We start from the raw sequence: 23,080 nt of genomic DNA, 5'->3' as shown, positions 1-23,080 counted from the left end.
TTAAAAAATATCAGAATTAATGTATTCTTTCTACATCATCCTATCAAGCCTCCTACCCAATCTATACAGAGATCCTCTGAGAAAGTGATGGCAGGATTTCTGCGAGGTGGTTACTCACTTTCAGGGTCAGAGACTTAATCACCTCCCACTTTCTGGTGCTTTACTGTAGGAAAAATATCATCAATAAAAGATTTAACAGTTTAATGCTTCTTTAGCCTTCAAGTGGAAAAGACAAAGAGATGAGGCAAGAGAGGCAAGGGGTGGTGAATGTATGTTTTTGAAATATCTATCACCACATTCTCTCAGGCAACACCCAGCATATCATTCAAGATATATCTGAATGGGTGTGTGTGTTTGTGTATGTAGGAAAGAGAGAGAGAGAGAGAAGTGTTGCAGGGAATAAGCACTTTGGTTTGAATATCTGTCACCCCCCAACATTTATTTACTTCATTCAGCACTTGCTGTTGAAATCCCAGTTCCCAGTGTAATGGTGTTAAGTGGTAGAACCTTCTCAGACTCTTCAAAAAGCAGAAGAAAAGAACACTGCCAAACTCATTTTATGAGGCCAACAAGGTTCTGATACCAAAACCAGACAAGAAATATCTCTGATAAACAGAGGGACAAAAATCCTCCACAAAGTATTAAAAAACATAATTCAATCATGCATCCAAAGGATCATGCATGATGATCAAGTGAGATTTGTTCCAAAGGATGCAAGGATGGTTCAATATTCACAGATTAATCAATGTGATACACCAAGTAAACAAAATGAAAATGAAAATCATATCCTCTCAGTAGATGTAGAAAAAACATTTGAAAACATTAACATCCATTTCTGATTTTAAAAACCTCTATAAAGTAGATATAGAGGGATTATATCTCAATATAATAAAGACCATATGACAAACTCACAGCTAACCTCCTACTCAACAGCAAAAAGCTGAATATTTTTTTTCTGAGATCAGATGCAAGACAAAGATGCCTAATCACCACTTTTATTCAACATAGTTTTGGTATTCCTAGCCAAAACAATCCGGCAAGGAAAAAAAATAAGGACACACAAATCTGAAAGGAAAAGGCAAAACTGATGCTATTTGGAGATTTCATAATATTATATATAGAAAACCCTAAAGTCCCCACCAAAATCTGTTAGAACTAATACACTCAGTGAAGTCGCAAGATACAAACTTTATATACAAAAATCAGTTGCATTTTGATACAAATTGCCATAAGGAAAAGTTAAGAAAACGATTCTATTTACAGTTGAACAAAAAACTGATAAATTATTAGGAACAAATTTAACCAAAGAGGTGATAGTCCTGTACAATGAAACTCTAAGACACTGATGAAAGATAGTGGATTTAGTTATCAAAATTCCAAAGGAAATTTTCACAGACATGGAACAAACAATCTAAATTTTGTATGGAACCACAAAGGACCCTGAATAGCCAAAGCAATCTTGAGAAAGAAGAACAATATTGGAGGTGCCATGTTTCCTGATTTAAAACTATATTTCAAAGCTGTATTAAGCAAAACAGTATAGTGTTGGTATAAAAATGGGTGCAGAAATCAACAGAATAGAATAGAGAGCCCAGAAATAAACCCAAATACATACAGTTAATTAATTTTTGACAGAGGAACTAGGAATATGCAATGCCGAAAGGACATTCTCTTCAATAAACGGTGTTGGGAAAACTGGACAGCTACATGCAAAAAATAAAACTGGACCACTCTCTCGTAGTATTCAGAGAAATTAATTCAAAATGGATCAAAGACTTAATCATAAGTCCTGCAGCCATAAAAATCCTGGAAGAAAAAGTTATAGACATCAGTTTTGGTGGTGGCTTTTTGGATTAGGCAACAAGAGCAAAACTAACTAAGTGGGATGACATACAACTAAAAAACTTCTGCACAACAAAGGACACCATCAGCAAAATGAGGAACTTAGAGGGCAGTCCAGTGGTCAGGACTCAGTGCTTTCACTGCCACGGCCCAGATGAAATCTCTGTTTGGGGAGCTAAGATCCAGTAGGGCATGCAGGTTGGTAAATATATAAATAAAGGGCAAAGATATCATGCTGAAAAATATTTTTTTAAAAAATGGAAAAACAATCTTTAGTATCAGAGAAAATATATGCAAAATGTATTTCTGATATGGGTTAATATGTGGAATACATAAAGAACTCATACAACTCAATAGCAAAAGAATACAGTCTCATTTAAAAATGGGCAGAGGACCTGAATAGACACTTTTTCAAAGAAAACATACAGTTGTTCATGAAAAGGTACATGAAAAGATATACAACATTACTAATCATCAGGAAAATGCAAATCAAAACCACAATGAGATATCACCTCAGAGTTGTTTTTATCAAAAAGACAAGAAATAACGAGAATTTTTGAGACTGTGGCGAGAAGAGAAAGCTTGTGCACAGTTGGGGGAAAGATAAATTGGTGCAGCCACCACGGAAAACAGTATTAAGGTTCCTCAATAGAAACTCAGACCTAAAAATAAAACTGCCATGTGAGGTAGTAATTTCACTTTGGGGTATTTACCAGAAGAAAATAAAAACACTAACTTAAAAAGATATGTGCAACCCAATGTTCATTGCAGAATTATTTAAAATAGCCAAACAACATTAAGCCTTTTTTGATGGATGAATGGATAAATAAAATTTGCTATGTACATATATCCAGCCATAAAAAAGAAGAAAATCTTGCCATTTGCAACATGGATGGAACTTGAGGGCCTTATGCTAAATGAACTAAGTCAGATAGAGAAAGAAAAATACCATTTAATCTTATTTACATGTGCATTATTAAAAAAAAAAAAAAAAAACAGAAGAATGAGTTCAGAGATGCAAAGAACAGTTTGGTGGTTTCCAGAGGGTCAATGTGGTCAAAATGGAATGGGTGAAGGTAGCCAAAAGATACAAACTTCCAGGTCTAAAATTAATGTCATGAGGATGTAATGTACAGCATGGTGGCTACAGTTAACCCTGTATTTTATACTTGAGAGTAGGTAGGAAAATACATCTTAAAGTTTTCATCATAAGAAAAAAAATTGTAACTACATGTTGTGATGAATATTACTATACATGTGTTGATTATTTAGCAATATGTACAAATACGTAAATACTATGTTGTACACTTAGGACTAGTACAATGTTACAAGAATTACATCTCAAAAATTTTAACAATCAAGGTTGGAATATGTGAATTAAATTAGTTCCATCCTTACCTGATTTAGGTTTCTCTGGTGGCTCAAACGGTAAAGAATCTGACTGCAATGTGGAAAACCGATTTTGATACCTCAGGTCAGGATGATCCCCTGGAGAAGGGAATGGCAACCCATTCCAGTATTCTTGCCTGGAGAATTCCATGGACAGAGGAACTTGGCAGGCTATACAGTCCATGGAGTCACAAAGGGTCAGACACAACTGAGTGACTAACATTTTTACTCAATGTCATCTTTGTGGACCCAAATTAAACTTAGATTACTAAAATATCACTTAGATTTTAAAATATCAAATCTCACTGCATCCTACAGGGTTGGGACAGACACACAGAAACATGTAGTGAGTCACCTGCACACGAAATATAGGCTTCCTCCTTTGGAGAGCATGAAGTGTAATTCCAAGGGTCAGAAGGACACTGCCAGAGAGAGGTGTCAGTTTTCTGACAGCGGATTCCATCCACCCATCGGGGTCTAGAACCTTCTCTGAGACCAACAGAAGAGTTGAGGGTTCCAGTGTCCCCACAGCCAAGCTGTCTGCAGATCATGGACACAGTGATGTCTTCCATGGGGCTGCAGCAGACACTGCCCCAGGTCCCGTTGTAGAAAACTTCCAGCCACCCAGCACACTGATGGTCCTCACTCACCATCCTGAGGGCCAGGAACTCTAAGGTTGAAAGGAGAGGAGACAGGACACAGTAAAAACTTTGCTGGATGTTCTAGGTTTTCCTTTCTTCTAGAAATAGTAAACATTCATCTCTGACCTTGTTCAAGAGATACCCACTAGATGACAAGACTAACATCGCCTCCCTTTTAACTGACTTTGTCCATTTGTGTCTGTCTTTCTATTTCTACCACAATGGTGTAGTGGAAATGAACTGAGAGGAAGACCAAACTTTGTGGGTGCTAGTGAGGGAAGGAAGCTAAATCCTGCTTCTTTACAAAATCTTTAGAGTATATCAAAGTGATGTGATGTAGATACTGGGGAGATAGGCAGAATAATTAACCCCAGAATGTCCACATCCCAATCTCTGCAACTTGTGAATCTGTTACCATATCTGACAAGAGGGATTTACAAATGTGATTAAGGTAAGGACCGTGGGATGGTGAGTTTAAGCTAGAATATTGTATTAACAATGTGAGCTGAGTCTAACCACATCCTTAGACCCACTGTCTTTAAAAGTAGAATACTTTTCTTAGCTCTGGTTAGAGAGAGGGATGTGACTCTGGATAATGGTTGAAGACAGGCAGCATTGCTGATCTGAAAATGGATGAAGGGGGCTATGAACCAAAGAATGTAGGCAGTTTCTAGAAGCTTGAAAAGACAAGAAACAGATTCATCCCTAAAGCCGCAAAAGTGATGCAGCACTGCTAAAGCCTTGATCCCAGCCCAGTGAGATCCATGCTGGACATCTAAGCTACAGATCAGATCAGATCAGTCTCTCAGTTGTGTCTGACTCTTTGCGACCCCATGAATCGCAGCACACCAGGCTTCCCTGTCCATCACCAACTCCCGGAGTTCACTCAGACTCACATCCATCGAGTCAGTGATGCCATCCAGCCATCTCATCCTCTGTCGTCCCCTTCTCCTCCTGCCCCCAATCCCTCCCAGCATCAGAGTCTTTTCCAATGAGTCAACTCTTCGCATGAGGTGGCCAAAGTACCGGAGTTTCAGCTTTAGCATCATTCCTTCCAAAGAAATCCCAGGGCTGATCTCCTTCACAATGGACTGGTTGGATCTCCTTGCAGTCCAAGGGACTCTCAAGAGTCTTCTCCAACACCACAGTTCAAAAGCAGAGTAAGGCAGTAAACACATACTGTTTTAAACCACTAGTTGGTATGTTGTTACCTAAGCAAATGAAAACTAGTACTGTGGGTTTAAATTTTTTGTATGTAACTGGAGAGAGAGCCCTGCTTTCAAGAAAACCTGTGAGAAAAGGCTCTGCCAGGAAACACTGCTGAAAAGAAAGGACCAGAATCTCAGCTGCTGCAGAAGGAAGTGAAAGCACCTCATCTTCATATCTTCTGGAAAGACAGGCTCCATGGAAGGAAGCCTCCTTCTCTGGTCCTTTCAGCATCTCTCCCTCAGGACTCAGACCCCCTTCCTCCAGGGCCCCACCCCTCTCCCAGCCTGTGGACAGTGTGCAGCGCAGACGTGAGCAGATGACCCCGGCGTCCTGCACCTCCACACGTGGGACTCCTTTCCTATGCAGTTCAGGTCGTCCAGCCAGATGGGCCCTGATCCTGCCCCAGAGTGAGCAGACCCTGTGGCATTGAGGGCTTCTCCACAGCCCAGCTACCTGCACACCACGCGGGCATCAGCCAGGTCCCAGCCATCATCACAGATGGTGCCCCAGGAGCCCTGGTCAAGAATTTCCACTCTCCCGGCGCAGAGAACTCCTCCGTCCACCAGGCGGAGCTGTCTGCCGTCTGAGGAAGGAGAAATGGGACAATCGGGCGGTGACCCCAGGGGTTGAGAAGGGTCTTCTGTCCTGTGGGACCCTTACCTGGGCAGTAGGGGACGCTCTCCTCTGAGGCCGCAGAGCCTGCTGGTTCAGATACGGAGTCGTTGCACTTCAGCAGCACCTGGGTGTGATTTCCTGCAGAAACAGCAATGATCAGAAGTCTGGAAGGGTTGAATAATAAGAAACTGTTAAAGGAAATAATGACCTAGTGATGGAGCCTAAGATGAAAGTTGTGACCCAGTAGTAAAGTTATCATAATCTTAGTGTTCACCTTCTCCAAGGAGAGTTCTGCTTCTGACAGTACCACAATTTCTGTTTTAACCCAAGTGTTGCTGTAAGAATGAGTTAAGTAAGATGTTTTGTCGCTAAATCTATCCCTGAGCTGTGCTTAGTCACTCAGTCTTGTCTGACTCTTTGCAACCCTATGGACTGTAGCCCTCCAGGCCCCTCTGTCCATGCTGATTCTCCAGGCAAGAATACTGGAGTGGGTTGCCACACCCTCCTCTAGGGGATCTTCCAAACCCAGGGATGTAACCCACGTCTCCAGCTTTGATGCTTTACCATCTAATCCACCAGGAAGCCCAAATCTACACCTAAGTAGAAGCAAAACAAAATTCTTTCTGAAGGAGTTCTACAATTTCTTCAATATCTATCTTTAAAACAAACACATATAAAATAGATCTCATGAAAAACAGAAAGGAAAAAGGAGATACTGGAAAGAATTTCCCAGGGTTTTCAGCTGCTAGAGTTATCTGACAGAGAATTTAAATAGCCATGATTAAAGTGCTTGTGGAATTAAGCACTTTTTGTGGAGAAACGCTGGGCTGGATGAAGCACAAGCTGGAATCAAGATTGCCAGGAGAAATGTCAATCACCTCAGATATGCAGATGACACCACCCTTATGGCAGAAAGTGAAGAGGAACTAAAAAGCCTCTTGATGAAAGTGAAAGAGGAGAGTGAAAAAGATGGCTTAAAGCTCAACATTCAGGAACTAAGATCATGGCATCTGGTCCCATCATTTCATGGGAAATAGATGGGGAAACAGTGGAAACAGTGTCAGACTTTATTTTGGGGGGCTCCAAAATCACTGCAGATGGTGACTGCAGCCATGAAATTAAAAGACACTTACTCCTTGGAAGGAAAGTTATGACCAACCTAGATAGCATATTGAAAAGCAGAGACATTACTTTGCCAACAAAGGTCCATCTAGTCAAGGCTATGGTTTTTTCTGTGGTCATGTATGGATGTGAGAGTTGGACTGTGAAGAAAGCTGAGTGCCAAAGAATTGATGCTTTTGAACTGTGGTGTTGGAGAGGACTGTTGAGAGTTCCTTGGACTGCAAGGAGATCTAACCAGACCATTCTAAAGGAGATCAGCCCTGGGTGTTCTTTGGAAGGAATGATGCTAAAGCTGAAACTCCAGTACTTTGGCCACCTCATGCGAAGAGTTGACTCATTGGAAAAGACTCTGATTCTGGGAGTGATTGGGGGCAGGAAGAAAAGGGGACGACAGAGGATGAGATGGTTGGATGGCATCACCCACTTGATGGACGTGAGTTTGAGTGAACTCCGGGACATGATGATGGACAGGGAGGCCTGGCGTGCTGTGATTCATGGGGTCACAAAGAGTTGGACACGACTGAGCAACTGAACTGAACTGACCTGAACCTAGCTTACTTTTACTAAAATGGACAATAACAGCAGAACACTGACAAATAGAAAAACACTGACAAATAGAAAAACACTGAGATAAAGATTAGATATATAAAATTGATAAACACCTATACTAACATCTAAATCCCCAAGAACAAAAAGAGATGCCAGGGTAGAGTAGATTGAAACTTTTAATTTATTGAAAGGAAAAAAAAAATTGCCAATCTAAAATTCTACACTCAAAACCAGTCTCTCAAGGAATAAAGACCTCAAATGTGCCATTACCAAAATGCTGATGTAGGAAACAGCAGCCTCCATCCTCTTTTAAAAAAGACCAAAAGGTAGACAGTGATCAGTAATAAAAACAGCTCCAGAAAGATCTGGAGTACTCTAAGAAGTTTGACCATGCCAAGACACTGTCATTTTGGTGGCATCATTCCATCCTTCAAACCAGCATCACTCAGAGTTTCTCTCACCAGGAGAGTAAGAGCAGACTGAGTAACCAGTGTCCCTAGCCTTTGGGGGCACCATATGAAAGTCCTGCTTCAGGTTCACTTCACGCAGACCTGCAAAGCTGAGCCAGTCTTATAGAGATGGCTAGGCATAAGAAAGAAGAGCAAAGGACCAATAGCAACCACATGGCAGGAGAAATCACAGTCCACAGTGACCTGCTCTACAGACAGATGCAGCAGATTTTACCCCTGAAAGAATTAATAACAGCACAGATGATTGTTTCCAGTAGTCAGTTATGTATGGATGTGAGAGTTGGACCATAAATAAGGCTGAGCACCGAAGAATGGATGCTTTTGAACTGTGGTGCTAGAGAAGACTCTTGAGAGTTCTTTGGACAGCAAGGAGATCAAACCAGTCAATCCTAAAGGGAATCAACCCTGAATATTGATTGAAAGACGGATGCTGAGGCTGAAGGTCCAATACTTTGGCCACCTGGTGCAAAGAGCTGACTCGTTGGAAAAGACCCTGATGCTGGGGAAGACTGAAGGACAAGGAGAAGAGCAGCACAGGATCAGATGGTCAGATAGCATCACCAACTCAATGGACATGAGTTTGAGCAATGAACCATTGTTGGTCTCAGTCTTTGCTGCCTTCCTAGGCCTTCTCACAACCTGAGCACCTGCAACCATCATCTCCCCCCACAGAGGCACCTGCAACAGGCCCTTAAAGCCTAATGTGTGCACACCATTGGCTCTGGCCACCACCACTGCTGGTCATGATTTCTAGGCTTTGGAGCCAGAGGCACTATTGAGGATACCAACAACCATTCCAGTGACGGCAAGCCCCCTGCAACACTTGCAAAACACCACACAGTTGTCAATGCTGTGGACATCAGCAGCCTGAGCCAAACGGATCTCATGTCCTCTCAGACCCAGTGCCACCTTATGCCTCTGCTTTTGGCACCCTGCTGAACATTCCAGTGTTCCCCTACCCAGAGGTGAAAGGCTTTCCCTACTGAAATCATAATATAGACTCTGGTACAGATGACTGCTTTTTTAAATGTGCAGACATCTACAAGAGAATAAGACATCAAAAAGAATCAGAGAAGCAAAATCCCACCAAAGGAATACAGTAAACCTCCTGGGAAACTTGTTCTGGGATGGTGGAGGAATAGGACAGGGACACCACTTTCTCCCCCACAAATTCATCAAAAGAACATTTAAACACCGAGTAAATTTCACAAAACAACTTCTGAATGCTGGCAGGGGACATCAGGCATCCAGAAAAGCAGCCTATTGTCTTCATAAGGAGATTTTGAATTTTTGCTTTTTGGTATTTGTTATCAATTTTGTACCTATATTTAATAATTTTTGTGACTTTTTTTTTCTCTTTCTTTTTCTTCTTTTCTTTAACATTGTATTTTTGAAATTCCAAACTCTACTCTAGATTTTTAAATTTTGCTTTTTGGTATATTTTATCAATTTTGTACTTTTAATAACCCAATCTTCAGTACCCATTTTTACTTGGGAGAAAGATTACTGGCTTGACTGCTCTCTGCCCTTTGGACTCTCCTTTTTCTCCACCAGGTCGCCTGTGTCTCTTCCCCAACCCCTCTCTGCTCTGCCCAACTCTGTGAATTTCTGTGTGTTCCAGAAGGTGGAGAACACAGGGAACTGACTACTGGCTGGATCTGTCTCTCTCCTTTTCATTCCCCCCTTTTATCTTCCTGGACACCTCTGTCTCCTTCCTCCCTCTTCTCTTCTCTGTATAACTCCGTGAACATCTCTGAGCAGTCCAGTTGTGGAGTGCACATAAGGAAGTGATTACTGGCTAGCCTGCTCTCTCCTCTATTGATTCCACCTCATCTCATTTGGGTCACCTCTAACTCCCTCCTCCCTCTTCTCTTCTCCATGTAACTCTCTGTGTGTCCCTCACTGTGGATAAACTTTTCATCTTTAACCTAGATGTTTTATCAATGGTGTCATATAGAAGGAGAAGTTTTGAGACTACTGGAAAAAAAGACTGAAAACCGGAAGCAGGAGGCTTAAGTCCAAATCCTGACTCCAGGGAACTCCTGACTCCAGGGAACATTAATTGACGGGAGCTCATCAAACACCTCCATACCTACACTGAAACCAAGCACCACACAAGGGCCAACAAGCTCCAGAGCAAGACATACCACGCAAATTCTCCAGCAACACAAAAACACAGCCCTGAGCTCCAATATACAGGCTGCCCAAAGATACTACAAAACCATAGACATCTCATAACTCATTACTGGACACTTCATTGCACTCCAGAGAGAAGAAATCCAGCTCCATCCACTAGAACACCGACACAAGCTTCCCTAACCAAGAAACCTTGACAAGCCACCTGTACAAACCCACACACAGCGAGGAAACTCCACAATAAAGAGAACTCCACAAACTGACTGAATACAGAAAGGACACCCCAAACTCAGCAATACAAACAAGATGAAGAGACAGAGGAATACCCAGCAGGTAAAGGAACAGGATAAATGCCTACCAAACCAAACAAAAGAGGAAGAGCTAGGGAATCTACCTGATAAAGAATTCCAAATAATGATAGTGAAAATGATCCAAAATCTCGAAAGCAAAATGAAATCACAGATAAATAGCCTGGAGACAAGGATTGAGAAGATGCAAGAAAGGTTTAATAAAGACCTAGAAGAAATAAAAAAGAGTCAATATATAATGAATAATGCAATAAATGAGATCAAAAACACTCTGGAGGCAACAAATAGTAGAATAACAGAGGCAGAAGATAGAATTAGTGAATTAGAAGATAGAATGGTAGAAATAAATGAATCAGAGAGGAAAAAAGAAAAACGAATTAAAAGAAATGAGGACAATCTCAGAGACTTCCAGGACAATATTAAATGCTACAACATTCGAATCATATGCATCCCAGAAGAAGAAGACAAAAAGAAAGACCATGAGAAAATACTTGAGGAGATAATAGTTGAAAACTTCCCTAAAATGGGGAAGGAAATTATCACCCAAGTCCAAGAAACCCAGAGAGTCCCAAATAGGATAAACCCAAGGTGAAACACCCCAAGATACATATTAATCAAGTTAACAAAGATCAAATATTAAAAGCAGCAAGGGAAAAACAACAAATAACACATAAGGGAATTTCCATAAGGATAACAGCTGATCTTTCAATAGAAACTCTTCAAGCCAGGAGGGAATGGCAAGACATACTTAAATCGATGAAAGAAAATAACCTACAGCCCAGATTACTGTACCCAGCAAGGATCTCATTCAAATATGAAGGAGAAATCAAAAGCTTTTCAGATAAGCAAAAGCTGAGAGAATTCAGCACCACCAAACCAGCTCTCCAACAAATACTAAAGGATATTCTCTAGACAGGAAACACAAAGAGGGTGTATAAATTCGAACCCAAAACAATAAAGTAAATGGCAATGGGATCATACTTATCAATAATTACCTTAAACGTAAATGGGTTGAATGCCCCAAACAAAAGACAAAGACTGGTTGAATGGATACAAAAACAAGACCCCTATATTTGTTGTCTACAAGAGACCCACCTCAAAATGGGACACATACAGACTGAAAGTGAAGGGCTGGAAAAAGATTTTCCATGAAAATAGAGACCAAAAGAAAGCAGGAGTAGCAATACTCATATCAGATAAAATAGACTTTAAAACAAAGGCTGTGAAAAGAGACAAAGAGGGTCACTAAATAATGATCAAAGGATCAACCCAAGAAGAAGAAGATATAACAATTATATATGCACCCAACATGTATATGTAAGACATATACTAACAAGTATGAAAGGGGAAATTAACAATAACACAATAATAGTGGGAGACTTTAATACCCCACTCACACCTATGTATAGATCAACTAAACATAAAATTAACAAGGAAACACAAACTTTAAATGATACAATAGACCAGTTAGACCTAATTGATATCTATAGGACATTTCACCCCAAAACAATGAATTTCACTTTTTTCTCAAGCGCACATGGAACCTTCTCCAGGATAGATCACATCCTGGGCCATAAATCTAGCCTTGGTAAATTCAAAAAAAACTGAAAGCATTCCAAGCACCTTTTCTGACCACAATGCAGTAAGATTAGATCTCAATTACAGGAGAAAAACTATTAAAAATTCCAACATATGGAGGCTAAACAACAAACTGCTGAATAACCAACAAATCACAGAAGAAATCAAAAAAGAAATCAAAATTTGCATAGAAATGAATGAAAATGAAAACACAACAACCCAAAACCTGTGGGACACTGCCAGGAGCCGGTGAGGCATTCCACTCGTGACAAAGGTCATGAGGAAGGAAGCTTGGCATAGGCAAAGGCGGGATCGAGCCTCAGGAGTCCCCCTGGATATTCTCGAGCATCTACCCCCCAAAAAACCAGAGTCTGCCTACTTTATTGCTTTGTGCTCTCACCTCTGACTTTACTGGGGGCTGTCCCCCACCACCATCTTGCTCTCTCTGTCAAAGAGTTAACTTACAGCTCCAATTAATAAAGTTCCTGGGCAATAAGGAGTGTTTAAATCCAAACCCCTCAGATGGCTCTCTAACTCGCCTGACAAGTTTACCCGGACTCCCACAGCTATGCATACGATTGTTTACAGTCTCCCAGCCTCGAGAGACACAGGAAGCTTAAGATATTCAAATAGCTTAGAGCCTCTTAGAGAGTTAGAAACTGTCAGAATAAAACTAGTAAAAGATTTCATTGATGAGCCAATGCTTGCTGCCAAGTTTTCACATCCCCTGAATTGTATCCTTGAATATGTATTAATTAATAGTTGGTATATAGAAAAAATAAGTAGTGGCCTTGGTGTTAGTAACTTTAGACCCTTAAGGTAATAAATTCTTTCCTTTGTTGTAAACCCATTACACATCCACCCTATAGGAATGCAATTTTATCTTCGGAAGATGGCACCAAACCTTAAAATAATTACTCATAGAGAAAATAAGTCTTTGTTGATAAGTCCTTGTCAAGAGTCATAAAATGTTAATAGGTCTTCTGGCCAGAAGATGATGTAAATCACCTAAACCATTTGTATATGATAAATTTGCAGGAAAGGAACCCCTGGTTTTTGATAAGGATCAAAAACTGCTGACTTTGCATCCCCTATTATCCTCTATGTGTAACTTAGGGTATAAAAACCCCTGTTGAAAATAAAGCTACGGGCCTTGCTCACCAACGCTTGGTCTCCCCATGTCATTCTTCCCTTTAACTTCTGGCTGAAGTCTCCGTCTGGAGCACGGAGGTCCTCTGCGGCCATTTATTTGCCTGGGCTTCTAAGACCCACTCGAGAAGGTGTCTAAGGTGGGGCACCTTCTGCTATTCGAGAGGGCGCCTGCGGCCTCCGTGGTCAGGGCTAACCTGGTGTCACGGGTTATATTGATTTTCTGCGTAAACCAAGCTACTCAGCCTCTTTTCTCCACTGAATTTTCCTACTGAGCTATCCTCATTCTATTACTCTTTACATCTCTAATTAGCATATAAATAGTTGCCTAGGCCGTCTCTCCTTCGAATACCCTGGATCAGCTGGGGCTGGACCCCGGCAGGACACTGTAAAAGCAGTCCTAAGGGGAAAGTTCATAGCAATACAGGCATACCTCAAGAAACAAGAAAAAAGTCAAATAAATAACCTAACTCTACACCTAAAGCAACTAGAAAAGGAAGAAATGAAGAAGCCCAGGGTTAGTAGAAGGAAAGAAATCTTAAAAATTAGGGCAGAAATAAATGCAAAAGAAACTAAAGAAACCATAGCAAAAATCAACAAAGCCAAAAGCTGGTTCTTTGAAAGGATAAATAAAATTGACAAACCATTAGCCAGACTCATAAGAAACAAAGGGAGAAAAATCAAATCAATAAAATTAGAAATGAAAATGGAGAGATCACAACAGACAACACAGAAATACAAAGGATCATAAGAGACTACCATCAGCAATTATATGCCAATAAAATGGACAACGTGGAAGAAATGGACAAATTCTTAGAAAAGTACAACTTTCCAAAACTGGACCAGGAAGAAATAGAAAATCTTAACAGACCCATCACAAGCACGGAAATTGAAACTGTGATCAGAAATCTTCCAGCAAATAAAAGCCCAGGTCCAGATGGCTTCACAGCTAAATTCTACCAAAAATTTAGAGAAGAGCTAACACTTATCCTACTCAAACTCTTCCAGAAAATTGCAGAGGAAGGTAAACTTCCAAACCCATTCTATGAAGCCACCATCACCCTGATCCCAAAACCTGACAAAGATGCCACAAAAAAAGAAAACTACAGGCCAATATCACTGATAAACATAGATACAAAACCCTTAACAAAATTCTAGCAACCAGAATCCAACAACACATTAAAAAGATCATACACCATGACCAAGTGGGCTTTATCCCAGGGATGCAAGGATTCTTCAATATCTGCAAATCAATCGATGTAATACACCACAGTAACAAACTGAAAAATAAAAACCATATGATTATCTCAATAGATGCAGAGAAAGCCTTTGACAGAATTCAACATCCATTTATGATAAAAACTCTCCAGAAAGCAGGAATAGAAGGAACATACCTCAACATAATAAAAGCTATATATGACAAACCCACAGCAAACATTATCCTCAATGGTGAAAAACTGAAAGCATTTCCCCTAAAGTCAGGAACAAGACAAGGGTGCCCACTCTCACCACTACTATTTAACATAGTTTTGGAAGTTTTGGCCACAGCAATCAGAGCAGAAAAAGAAATAAAAGGAATCCAAATTGGAAAAGAAGAAGTAAAATTCTCACTGTCTGCAGATAACATGATCCTCTACATAGAAAATCCTAAAGACTCCACCAGTAAATTACTAGAACTAATCAATGAATATAGTAAAGTTGCAGGATATAAAATCAACACACAGAAATCCCTTGCATTCCTATACACTAATAATGACAAAATAGAAAGAGAAATTAAGGAAACAATTCCATTCACCATTGCAACGAAAAGAATAAAATACTTAGGAATATACCTACCTAAAGAAACTAAAGACCTATATATAGAAAACTATAAAACACTGGTGAAAGAAATCAAAGAGGACACTAGTAGATGGAGAAATATACCATGTTCATGGATGGGAAGAATCAATATAGTGAAAATGAGTATACTACCCAAAGCAATCTATAGATTCAATGCAATCCCTATCAAGTTACCAACAGAATTCTTCACAGAATTAGAACAAATAATTTCACAATTTGTATGGAAATACAAAAAAACCTCGAATAGCCAAAGTGATCTTGAGAAAGAAGAATGGAACTGGAGGAATCAACCTACCTGACTTCAGGCTCTACTACAAAGCCACAGTCATCAAGACAGTATGGTACTGGCACAAAGACAGAAATATAGATCAATGGAACAAAACAGAAAACCCAGAGATAAATCCACGCACCTATGGACACCTTATCTTTGACAAAGGAGGCAAGAATATACAATGGATTAAAGACAATCTCTTTAACAAGTGGTGCTGGGAAAACTGGTCAACCACTTGTAAAAGAATGAAACTAGAACACTTTCTAACACCATACACAAAAATAAACTCAAAATGGATTAAAGATCTCAACATAAGACCAGAAACTATAAAACTCCTAGAGGAGAACATAGGCAAAACACTCTCCGACATACATCACAGCAGGATTCTCTATGACCCACCTCCCAGAAAACTGGAAATAAAAGCAAAAATAAACAAATGGGACCTAATTAAACTTAAAATCTTCTGCACAACAAAGGAAACTGTAAGCAAGGTGAAAAGACAGCCTTCGGAATGGGAGAAAATAATAGCAAATGAAGCAACTGACAAACAACTAATCTCAAAAATATACAAGCAACCCCTACAGCTCAATTTCAGAAAAATAAATGACCCAATCAAAAAGTGGGCCAAAGAATTAAATAGACATTTCTCCAAAGAAGACATACAGATGGCTAACAAACGCATGAAAAGATGCTCAGCATCACTCATTATCAGAGAAATACAAATCAAAATCACTATGAGGTACCATTTCACGCCAGTCAGAATGGCTGCTATCCAAAAGACTACAAGCAATAAATGCTGGAGAGGGTGTGGAGAAAAGGGAACCCTCTTACACTGTTCTTGGGAATGCAAACTAGCACAGCCACTATGGAGAACAGTGTCAGATCAGATCAGATCCGCTGGATCATAGAAAAAGCAAGAGAGTTCCAGAAAAACATCTATTTCTGCTTTATTGACTATGCCAAAGCCTTTGACTCTGTGGATCACAATAAACTGTGGAAAATTCTGAAGGAGATGGGAATACCAGACCACCTGACCTGCCTCTTGAGAAATCTGTACGCAGGTCATAAAGCAACAGTTAGAACTGGACATGGAACAACAGACTGGTTCCAAATAGGAAATGGAGTTCATCAAGGCTGTATATTGTCACCCTGTTTATTTAACTTATATGCAGAGTACATCATGAGAAACGCTGGACTGGAAGAAACACAAGCTGGAATCAAGATTGCTAGGAGAAATATCAATAACCTCAGATATGCAGATGACACCACCCTTATGGCAGAAAGTGCAGAGGAGAACAGTGTGGAGATTCCTTAAAAAACTGAAAATAGAACTGCCTTATGATCCAGCAATCCCACTGTTGGGCATACACACTGAGGAAACCAGAATTGAAAGAGACACATGTACCCCAATGTTCATCACAGCACTGTTTATAATAGCCAGGACATGGAAGCAACCTAGATGTCCATCAGCAGATGAATGGATAAGAAAGCTGTGGTACATATACACAATGGAGTATTACTCAGCCATTAAAAAGAATACATTTGAATCAGTTCTAATGAGGTGGATGAAACTGGAGCCTATTGTACAGAGTGAAGTAAGCCAGAAAGAAAAACACCAATACAGTATACTAATGCATATATGTGGAATTTAGAAAGATGGTAACAATAACCTTGTATACGAGACAGCAAAAGAGACACTGATGTATAGAACAGTCTTGTGGACTCTGTGGGAGAGGGAGAGGGTGGGATGATTTGGGAGAATGGCATTGAAACATGAATAATATCATATATGAAACGAGTTGCCAGTCCAGGTTCGATGAATGATATTGGATGCTTGAGGCTGGTGCACTGGGACGACTCAGAGGGATGGTACGGGGAGAGAGGAGGGAGGAGGGTTCAGGATGGGGAACACATATATACCTATGGAGGATTCATGTTGATATACGGCAAAACCAATACAATATTGTAAAGTTAAAAAATAAAATAAAAAGAAAAAAAATAACAGAACTATTAAAAAAAAAAAAAAAAAAACCTCCTGTAACCAGCTCAAAGTAATGGAGATCCAGGAATTACCTGATGAAGAATTCAAAATAATACTTCAAAAGATGATTAGAGTGTTACAAGATAACTCAAATATTTAATGATACCAATAAAACAATGCAAATAAAATAAGAACAATAAAGATATATAAAATATTTTTTTAAAAAAGAACTAACTAGATATTTTGAAACTGAATAATAAATGAATGGGCTTCCCAGTTGGCACTAGTGGTAAAGAAGCCACCTGCAAATGCAGGAGATGTAAGAGACTCGGGTTCAATCCCTGAGTCCAGAAGATCCCCTGGAGGAGGGCATGGCAACCCACTCCAGTGTTCTTCCCTGAAGAATCCCATGGACCGAAGAGTCTACAGTCCATAGGGTCACAAAGAGTCAGACATGACTGAGGTGACTTAGCATCCACACAATATAATGAGTAATCTTAAAAGTTCAATACAGAGATTCAACAACAGACTTGACCGAGGGAAAGAAAAAGAAAAAAGAATCAATGAGTTAGAAGAAAGATCAGTTGAAAGTATCCACGCAGAGAAGCAAAAAGAGAAAGAAAGGAATATAGAAAGCCAGTGGGAACTATGGACACCATAAAGAGGAACAATGTATGCAACGGAGTCAGGGCAGGAGAAGTGAGGGAGAAAAGAATTAAGGGCTGAGGACCTCCTGGTGGTGCAGTGGATAAGAGTCCACCTGCCAGTGCAGGGGACATCAGTTCAATCCCTGGTACAGGAAGATTCCACATGCCGCAGAGCAACTAAGCCAGTGTGCCACAGCTACTGAAACCTGTGCACCTAGAGCCTGTGGTCTACAGCAAGAGAAGCCACTGCAGTGAGAAGTCTGTGCACTGCTTACCACAACTAGAGAAGTCCTGTATGCAAGGAAGGAGACCTAGCACAGCCAAAAATAAATAATTAAAACAGAAAGGAGAAAACACAGGCTGAGAATTTCCCAAACCTAGGGAAAGATCTGGACATCTAAGTTCAAGAAGCTAATAAGTCACCCCAAAATTTCAATCCAAAGCAACCTTTTCTAAGACTCACAGAGTTAACTGTCCAAATGCTAAGACAAAGAATTCTAAAGGTCTAAAGAGAAGAAAAAATTCTGTCACCCAAGAGGACTCCCATAAGGAGATCAGCAGATTTGTCCAAGGAAACCCTGCAGACCATGAAGAAAGATTAACACATTCTACCCTCACTCAGTGGAAAGCAGATCCAGGGAGGGACAGGAGAGGGCACGAGAGAAAGTGCTCCCTACAGAGTCATAGCAGATCCTGGGAGGGGAAGGGACCGTCCCATGCCGCAGCACATCAGGAAATATCACAGGGACCGGGGCAGCGACTTGGGAACTTATACACCTGAGGCTGTGCTTCAACTGATCTCTACAGACAAAAGGTCCCCTCTCCTGGCTGCAGGCTCCTCTGCTCCACAATGAACACCTGGTGGGAACAGGTGAGGCCAGCAAGCAGAGCCTCTCATAGAGCCCAGTGCTGGGCAGACAGGGCAACAAGCAGAGGGGAGCCCAGGGGATGGGGGACAGGAGCCAGAGAGAGGCAGGCAGGTGCACTATTATCTCTGATCTGGTCACATGCAGCGGCATGACACCCAGCCCTGTGGACACCCTGTGTGCTTCACAGACCAACGGACTCAGTCCCTGCTCAGCAGCCCTGTTCCTGTCACACAGAAAGGCTGTACCACCCCTTACACACACATGTGCACACACACACACACACACATCACACACCCTCACACACTCCTCACACACTCCACAAACACACACACTCTTCACACCCTCACTCACACATTCTATTTACACACACACACACACAGCTTCACATACACACACCCTCACACATTCCTCACATACTCACAGACATACTCCTCATACCCTTACAAACACACACCCTCACATACTCCTTACCTTCACACACACACACATACAGAGCCTACAGGAGCACAGACACAGGAAACACGGGGACCCAGCGGGAATGCTCACACACCAGGCACATGGAGTGTGTGGGAATAGCCCAGAGTCCCAGCTGAGGTCAGTGGCTGGACCTTCCACACACTGGGAGCCATTGGGACTTCTAGAAGCTCCCTGAGAACAAGGGAGACAGTGGAGGGACTCAGGCTGACCCAGGTAGGTCCAGGCCAAACCTCACTGCTCTGTAAAATCTGCCACTATGACCAGTGGACCCCCCACAGGAGACGGACCAGTGTTCACAGTCAGCGTGGCTCCTTTTTGACCAAAAATACTGAGACCATGGCTCCACAGATCCAGACACCTTTCCTTTCACCACAATGTCCACTCCCTGCTGTGGACCCAGGACAGAGGGGCAGCCCTTACCTTGACCACCCACCATGGTGCCGAGGAGGAGGACACAGAGTCCCCGCAGGGAGAGGTGTGTGCCCAGAGCCATCCTGACCCCACGTCCTCAAGATCACAGTCCCAGCTGCAGGATAAGCCTGTGAGGAGCATCAGGATGCTGACTGGGTCTATATAGACCACCCCTTACACCCTCCCTCCTGAGAGCCAATAGCAACACCTTTCACCATTTCAGCCACTATCGGAGGCTGCATCTGCCCCTTTCTGAACACCAATGAGCTTCTGAATCTTCCACATCTCCTTATATGAGCAGCACAGTCCTTTGACCTCCTGCTTCCGTGGTCCTGGGAGCCAGGTCCCATGACCGGGACTGGGATAGAAAAGATGCATCAAAAACCATGAGTGCCTTTCTCTCTCCTAATCACCCTGGTCGACATCTGCAGACTGTAAGATCTCACAGGGTCTGGGTGTGGGATCTGTTGACCCATGGAGAATATCTTTTGTACAATCAAGTAATGATTTTCCCCAGCACTGAGCTCAGGGTGGAAGCAGAGACCTACAAGAAGTTTTGAAATACAATATTTATCAGGTCAGCAGAAAATGAGGGCCAGGAGTACATGAATTCACAGGTGACTGTGGAGGCATGAAGTGAGACCCATCAAGTTGGGGGGATGAGATTGCAGGTCTTTTCCCCCTTCTCAGAATGATCTGGTGATTGGGTCCTGGAGCACGTGCCTGCTTGCTCAGTCGTGTCTGACTCTTTGCAACCCCTGCACTGTAGCTCGCCAGCCTCCTCTGTCCAACAGATTTTCCAGGCAAGAGTACTGGAGTCAGTGGCTATTTCCTTCTAAAGGGATCTTTCTGACTCTAGGATCAAAACCATGTCACCTGTGTCTCCTGCATTGGCAGGCGGGTTCCCTATAGGGACGTTCAGACATGTTAAATCTCTGTCCCTTTATTGCATTTCATTTTATGTGAAGTATCTCTTTCAGCTATTCACCAAAAAATGTTTATGGAGAGAAACAGATTGCTGTTAAAGGAAACAAAGAGAGGAGGAATCATCACTGAACTCTAGTCTTCCAAAATTGTAGCAGGGATCTCTAGAAGAAAGCACGGAGCTTCCCTGATGGCTCAGCAGTAAAGAATCCGCCCGCAAAGCAGGAGATGTGGGTTTGATCCCTGGGTCAGGAAGATCCCCTGGATAAGGAAATGGCAACCCACTCCAGTGTTCTTGCCTGGAGAATTCTGTGGACAGAAGGGCCTGGTGGTCCTTTCATGTCCAATGCAGTCCATCGCATTGAAGAGAGTCAGACACAACTAAGGAACTAAACAACAACAAGAAAATTACAGTTTATAAAGACTAAAGTTTTCTAAACTTCACATTTATCCCCCTCATAAGCTGAGAGTATGGTTTGATAAGATTCAGAATACATTTGTATTATAAACCATAACTACAACGATGCAAAATGTAATTTAAGGCAACAGCTCCAGACAGAAGGGGAAATAGAAAGTCTTCTTATACATGATAGCTGCATGTGATGGGGAAAGAAGGGGCAAGTGAAGCAGAGAATAGAAGGGGTTCTTGCTTCCTGGAACCATCAGTTGACCCCACCTCCTCAGTTTTGCATTTAAGAAGAAAGGTGGCGGCAAGAATGGAATCCCAGGTGGGTTGATGGGACAGATACAAGCAGAAGGGACTGATGTCCAGTATAGCCACTGATGCCTTGTTTTGTTTCCACTGATCAGAGAAGCTCTCAGATGCTTCCCAGAAAGTAATCCTGGGATGAGTATAGAACAGAGAAGGACCATAAGAGATGCAAGAGAGAGCTCCCTCATCAAAATTCAAGGTCACTAATGTGCTGCCCCCCCTTTCCTCATGCCCCCTCAGGCTCAAGATTCCCATGATGCAGCCCTGTGGTCCAAACAACACCCCAGACTGAGGCCCCCTCATCCTGACTCTTCCTTTTCAGCACAGACGTGGAAGGAAGCATCTGTGACACACAGGCCCCAGGGTCCCCACCAGAGCTCAGAGACAGCTTCATGAGCCACACACACATGCCCACCTTAATGTCTCAGCCTGGCCAACACCCAGGCAGCTGCTGGCCATTTAACAGCCCTGCCACATCCCACACCAGAAGGACCCTCATCCTGGCCCGCAGACACAGCTTCTCTGTCCTGTAATACCCATCCTTTCTTCTTGAGACTCAGAAGAAAAGATAATTAAACACAAGCTTTCCTCCCTCTAAGTATGTTAATATTTACCCATTATTTATACAAGATTCACTTCCTTGTCATCTGGTCCTCTCACTCTCAAGCCCAGTGACTGTACCTGAGCCCCATCTCCTATATCTGGACCTTTAACACATCAATGATAAAAACTGATTATAAATATCAAAACCAAAATTTAAAGTCAGGGGCTGGAGAAGGACCAAGATCTGCTCAGTTACTTAGAATTGATGCTCTACTCCCTCTGGGCCCAAAGTCATCATTCCTTACCCAGTTATGGACTCCACAGCATCACCAGAAACCACGGGACAGCCACCTAGAACACAGGACGTGCTTTCTGGGGTTGAGTATCCCTCCCACGGGATGACACACAGATGCATTTAGTGAACAAGGTACACACGGTCTCACTCACCTTGGGATTGAGATCTCACAGGTAAGACACTGTTGAGGGTTCCAGACTCTGTTGTAGGGAAGGAGGGGCTGGAAAGGAGGGGCTAACTCAGGGCTGGCAGGCTGTTCCCAGGCAGCACCCTCTACCCCAGAGCTGGGGGTGCAGGGTCAACATGGACCAACTCACCCTTGGAAGAAGTTACTTCTTCTGTGACACATAAGAAAATCTCAATGTCCAATCTCATTCTCATTTTGATATTTGGCAAAACTAATACAATTATGTAAAGTTAAAAAAAAAAAAAAAAAAGATTTGAGAAGGAAAGTTTTAGAGAGGACACTAACCCAGCTGTGTCCACAGTGAACTTGAGAGAGTGGAAGGCAGGGGTGAGGAGAACAGACTGGGGAGCCAGACTGCCTGGTCTTGACTCACAGTTTAGCTGCATGCCATGTGTGGACCTTGAACAGGGTTCTTACACTCTCTGATTAGTAAAAGGAGGGTTGTGATCATGCCTAGATTACTGAGTTTTGGTGAGGACTAGGTGAGTTGGCATTAGCATGTGATATTACAACACTAGTTCACAGTAGTACATGCGCTGATGCTGATTTGCTCAGTCATGGCCGATTCTGCAACCCCATGGACTGTAGCCCACCAGCTTCCTCTGTCCATGGAATTTTCCAGACAATAACAGTAGTACATAGTAGCAGTATTATGTACTACTGTTATCTTGCCTTCCTGATGACTCAGATGGTAAAGAATCTGCCTGCAATACAGATCTTAGTTCGATCCCTGGGTCAGGAAGATCCTCTGGAGAAGGAAATGGCAACCCACTTCAATATTCTTGCCTGGGAAATCCCATAGGCAGAGGAGCCTGGAAGGGCTACCGTCCATTGAGTCGAAAAGAGTTAGTCATTACTGAGTGACTAACACACACACACACACACACACACACACACACATACACACACACACACA

At 42.0% G+C, this 23,080-nt stretch overlaps 2 protein-coding genes across 3 annotated transcripts in view; one reads left to right on the top strand and one right to left on the bottom strand.

Moving 5' to 3' along the window:
- The window catches only part of LOC139182962 (antigen WC1.1-like), a gene marked incomplete in the record, with an annotated part of 771,738 nt that overhangs the window by 504,132 nt on the left and 244,526 nt on the right, over positions 1–23,080 (top strand).
- Positions 1,328–19,671, bottom strand: LOC139182967 (antigen WC1.1-like). Of its 2 annotated transcripts, XM_070788663.1 has the most exons (4): positions 19,513–19,671; positions 5,742–5,834; positions 3,587–3,901; positions 1,328–3,330 (listed from the first exon to the last, which is right to left on the bottom strand). In XM_070788663.1, exons 1-4 carry the CDS (start codon positions 19,583–19,585, stop codon positions 3,200–3,202), a joined length of 612 nt encoding a protein of 203 aa, XP_070644764.1. In that variant the 5' UTR covers positions 19,586–19,671; the 3' UTR covers positions 1,328–3,199. The 2 variants fall into 2 exon arrangements, with proteins under 2 accessions (XP_070644764.1, XP_070644765.1); XM_070788664.1 differs by having other exon boundaries at positions 1,328–3,901.

This window comes from Bos indicus, chromosome 5, assembly GCF_029378745.1.
Source record: "Bos indicus isolate NIAB-ARS_2022 breed Sahiwal x Tharparkar chromosome 5, NIAB-ARS_B.indTharparkar_mat_pri_1.0, whole genome shotgun sequence".
Lineage (NCBI taxonomy): Eukaryota > Metazoa > Chordata > Mammalia > Artiodactyla > Bovidae > Bos > Bos indicus.
This window is presented reverse-complemented; position numbering and strand designations above follow the sequence as displayed.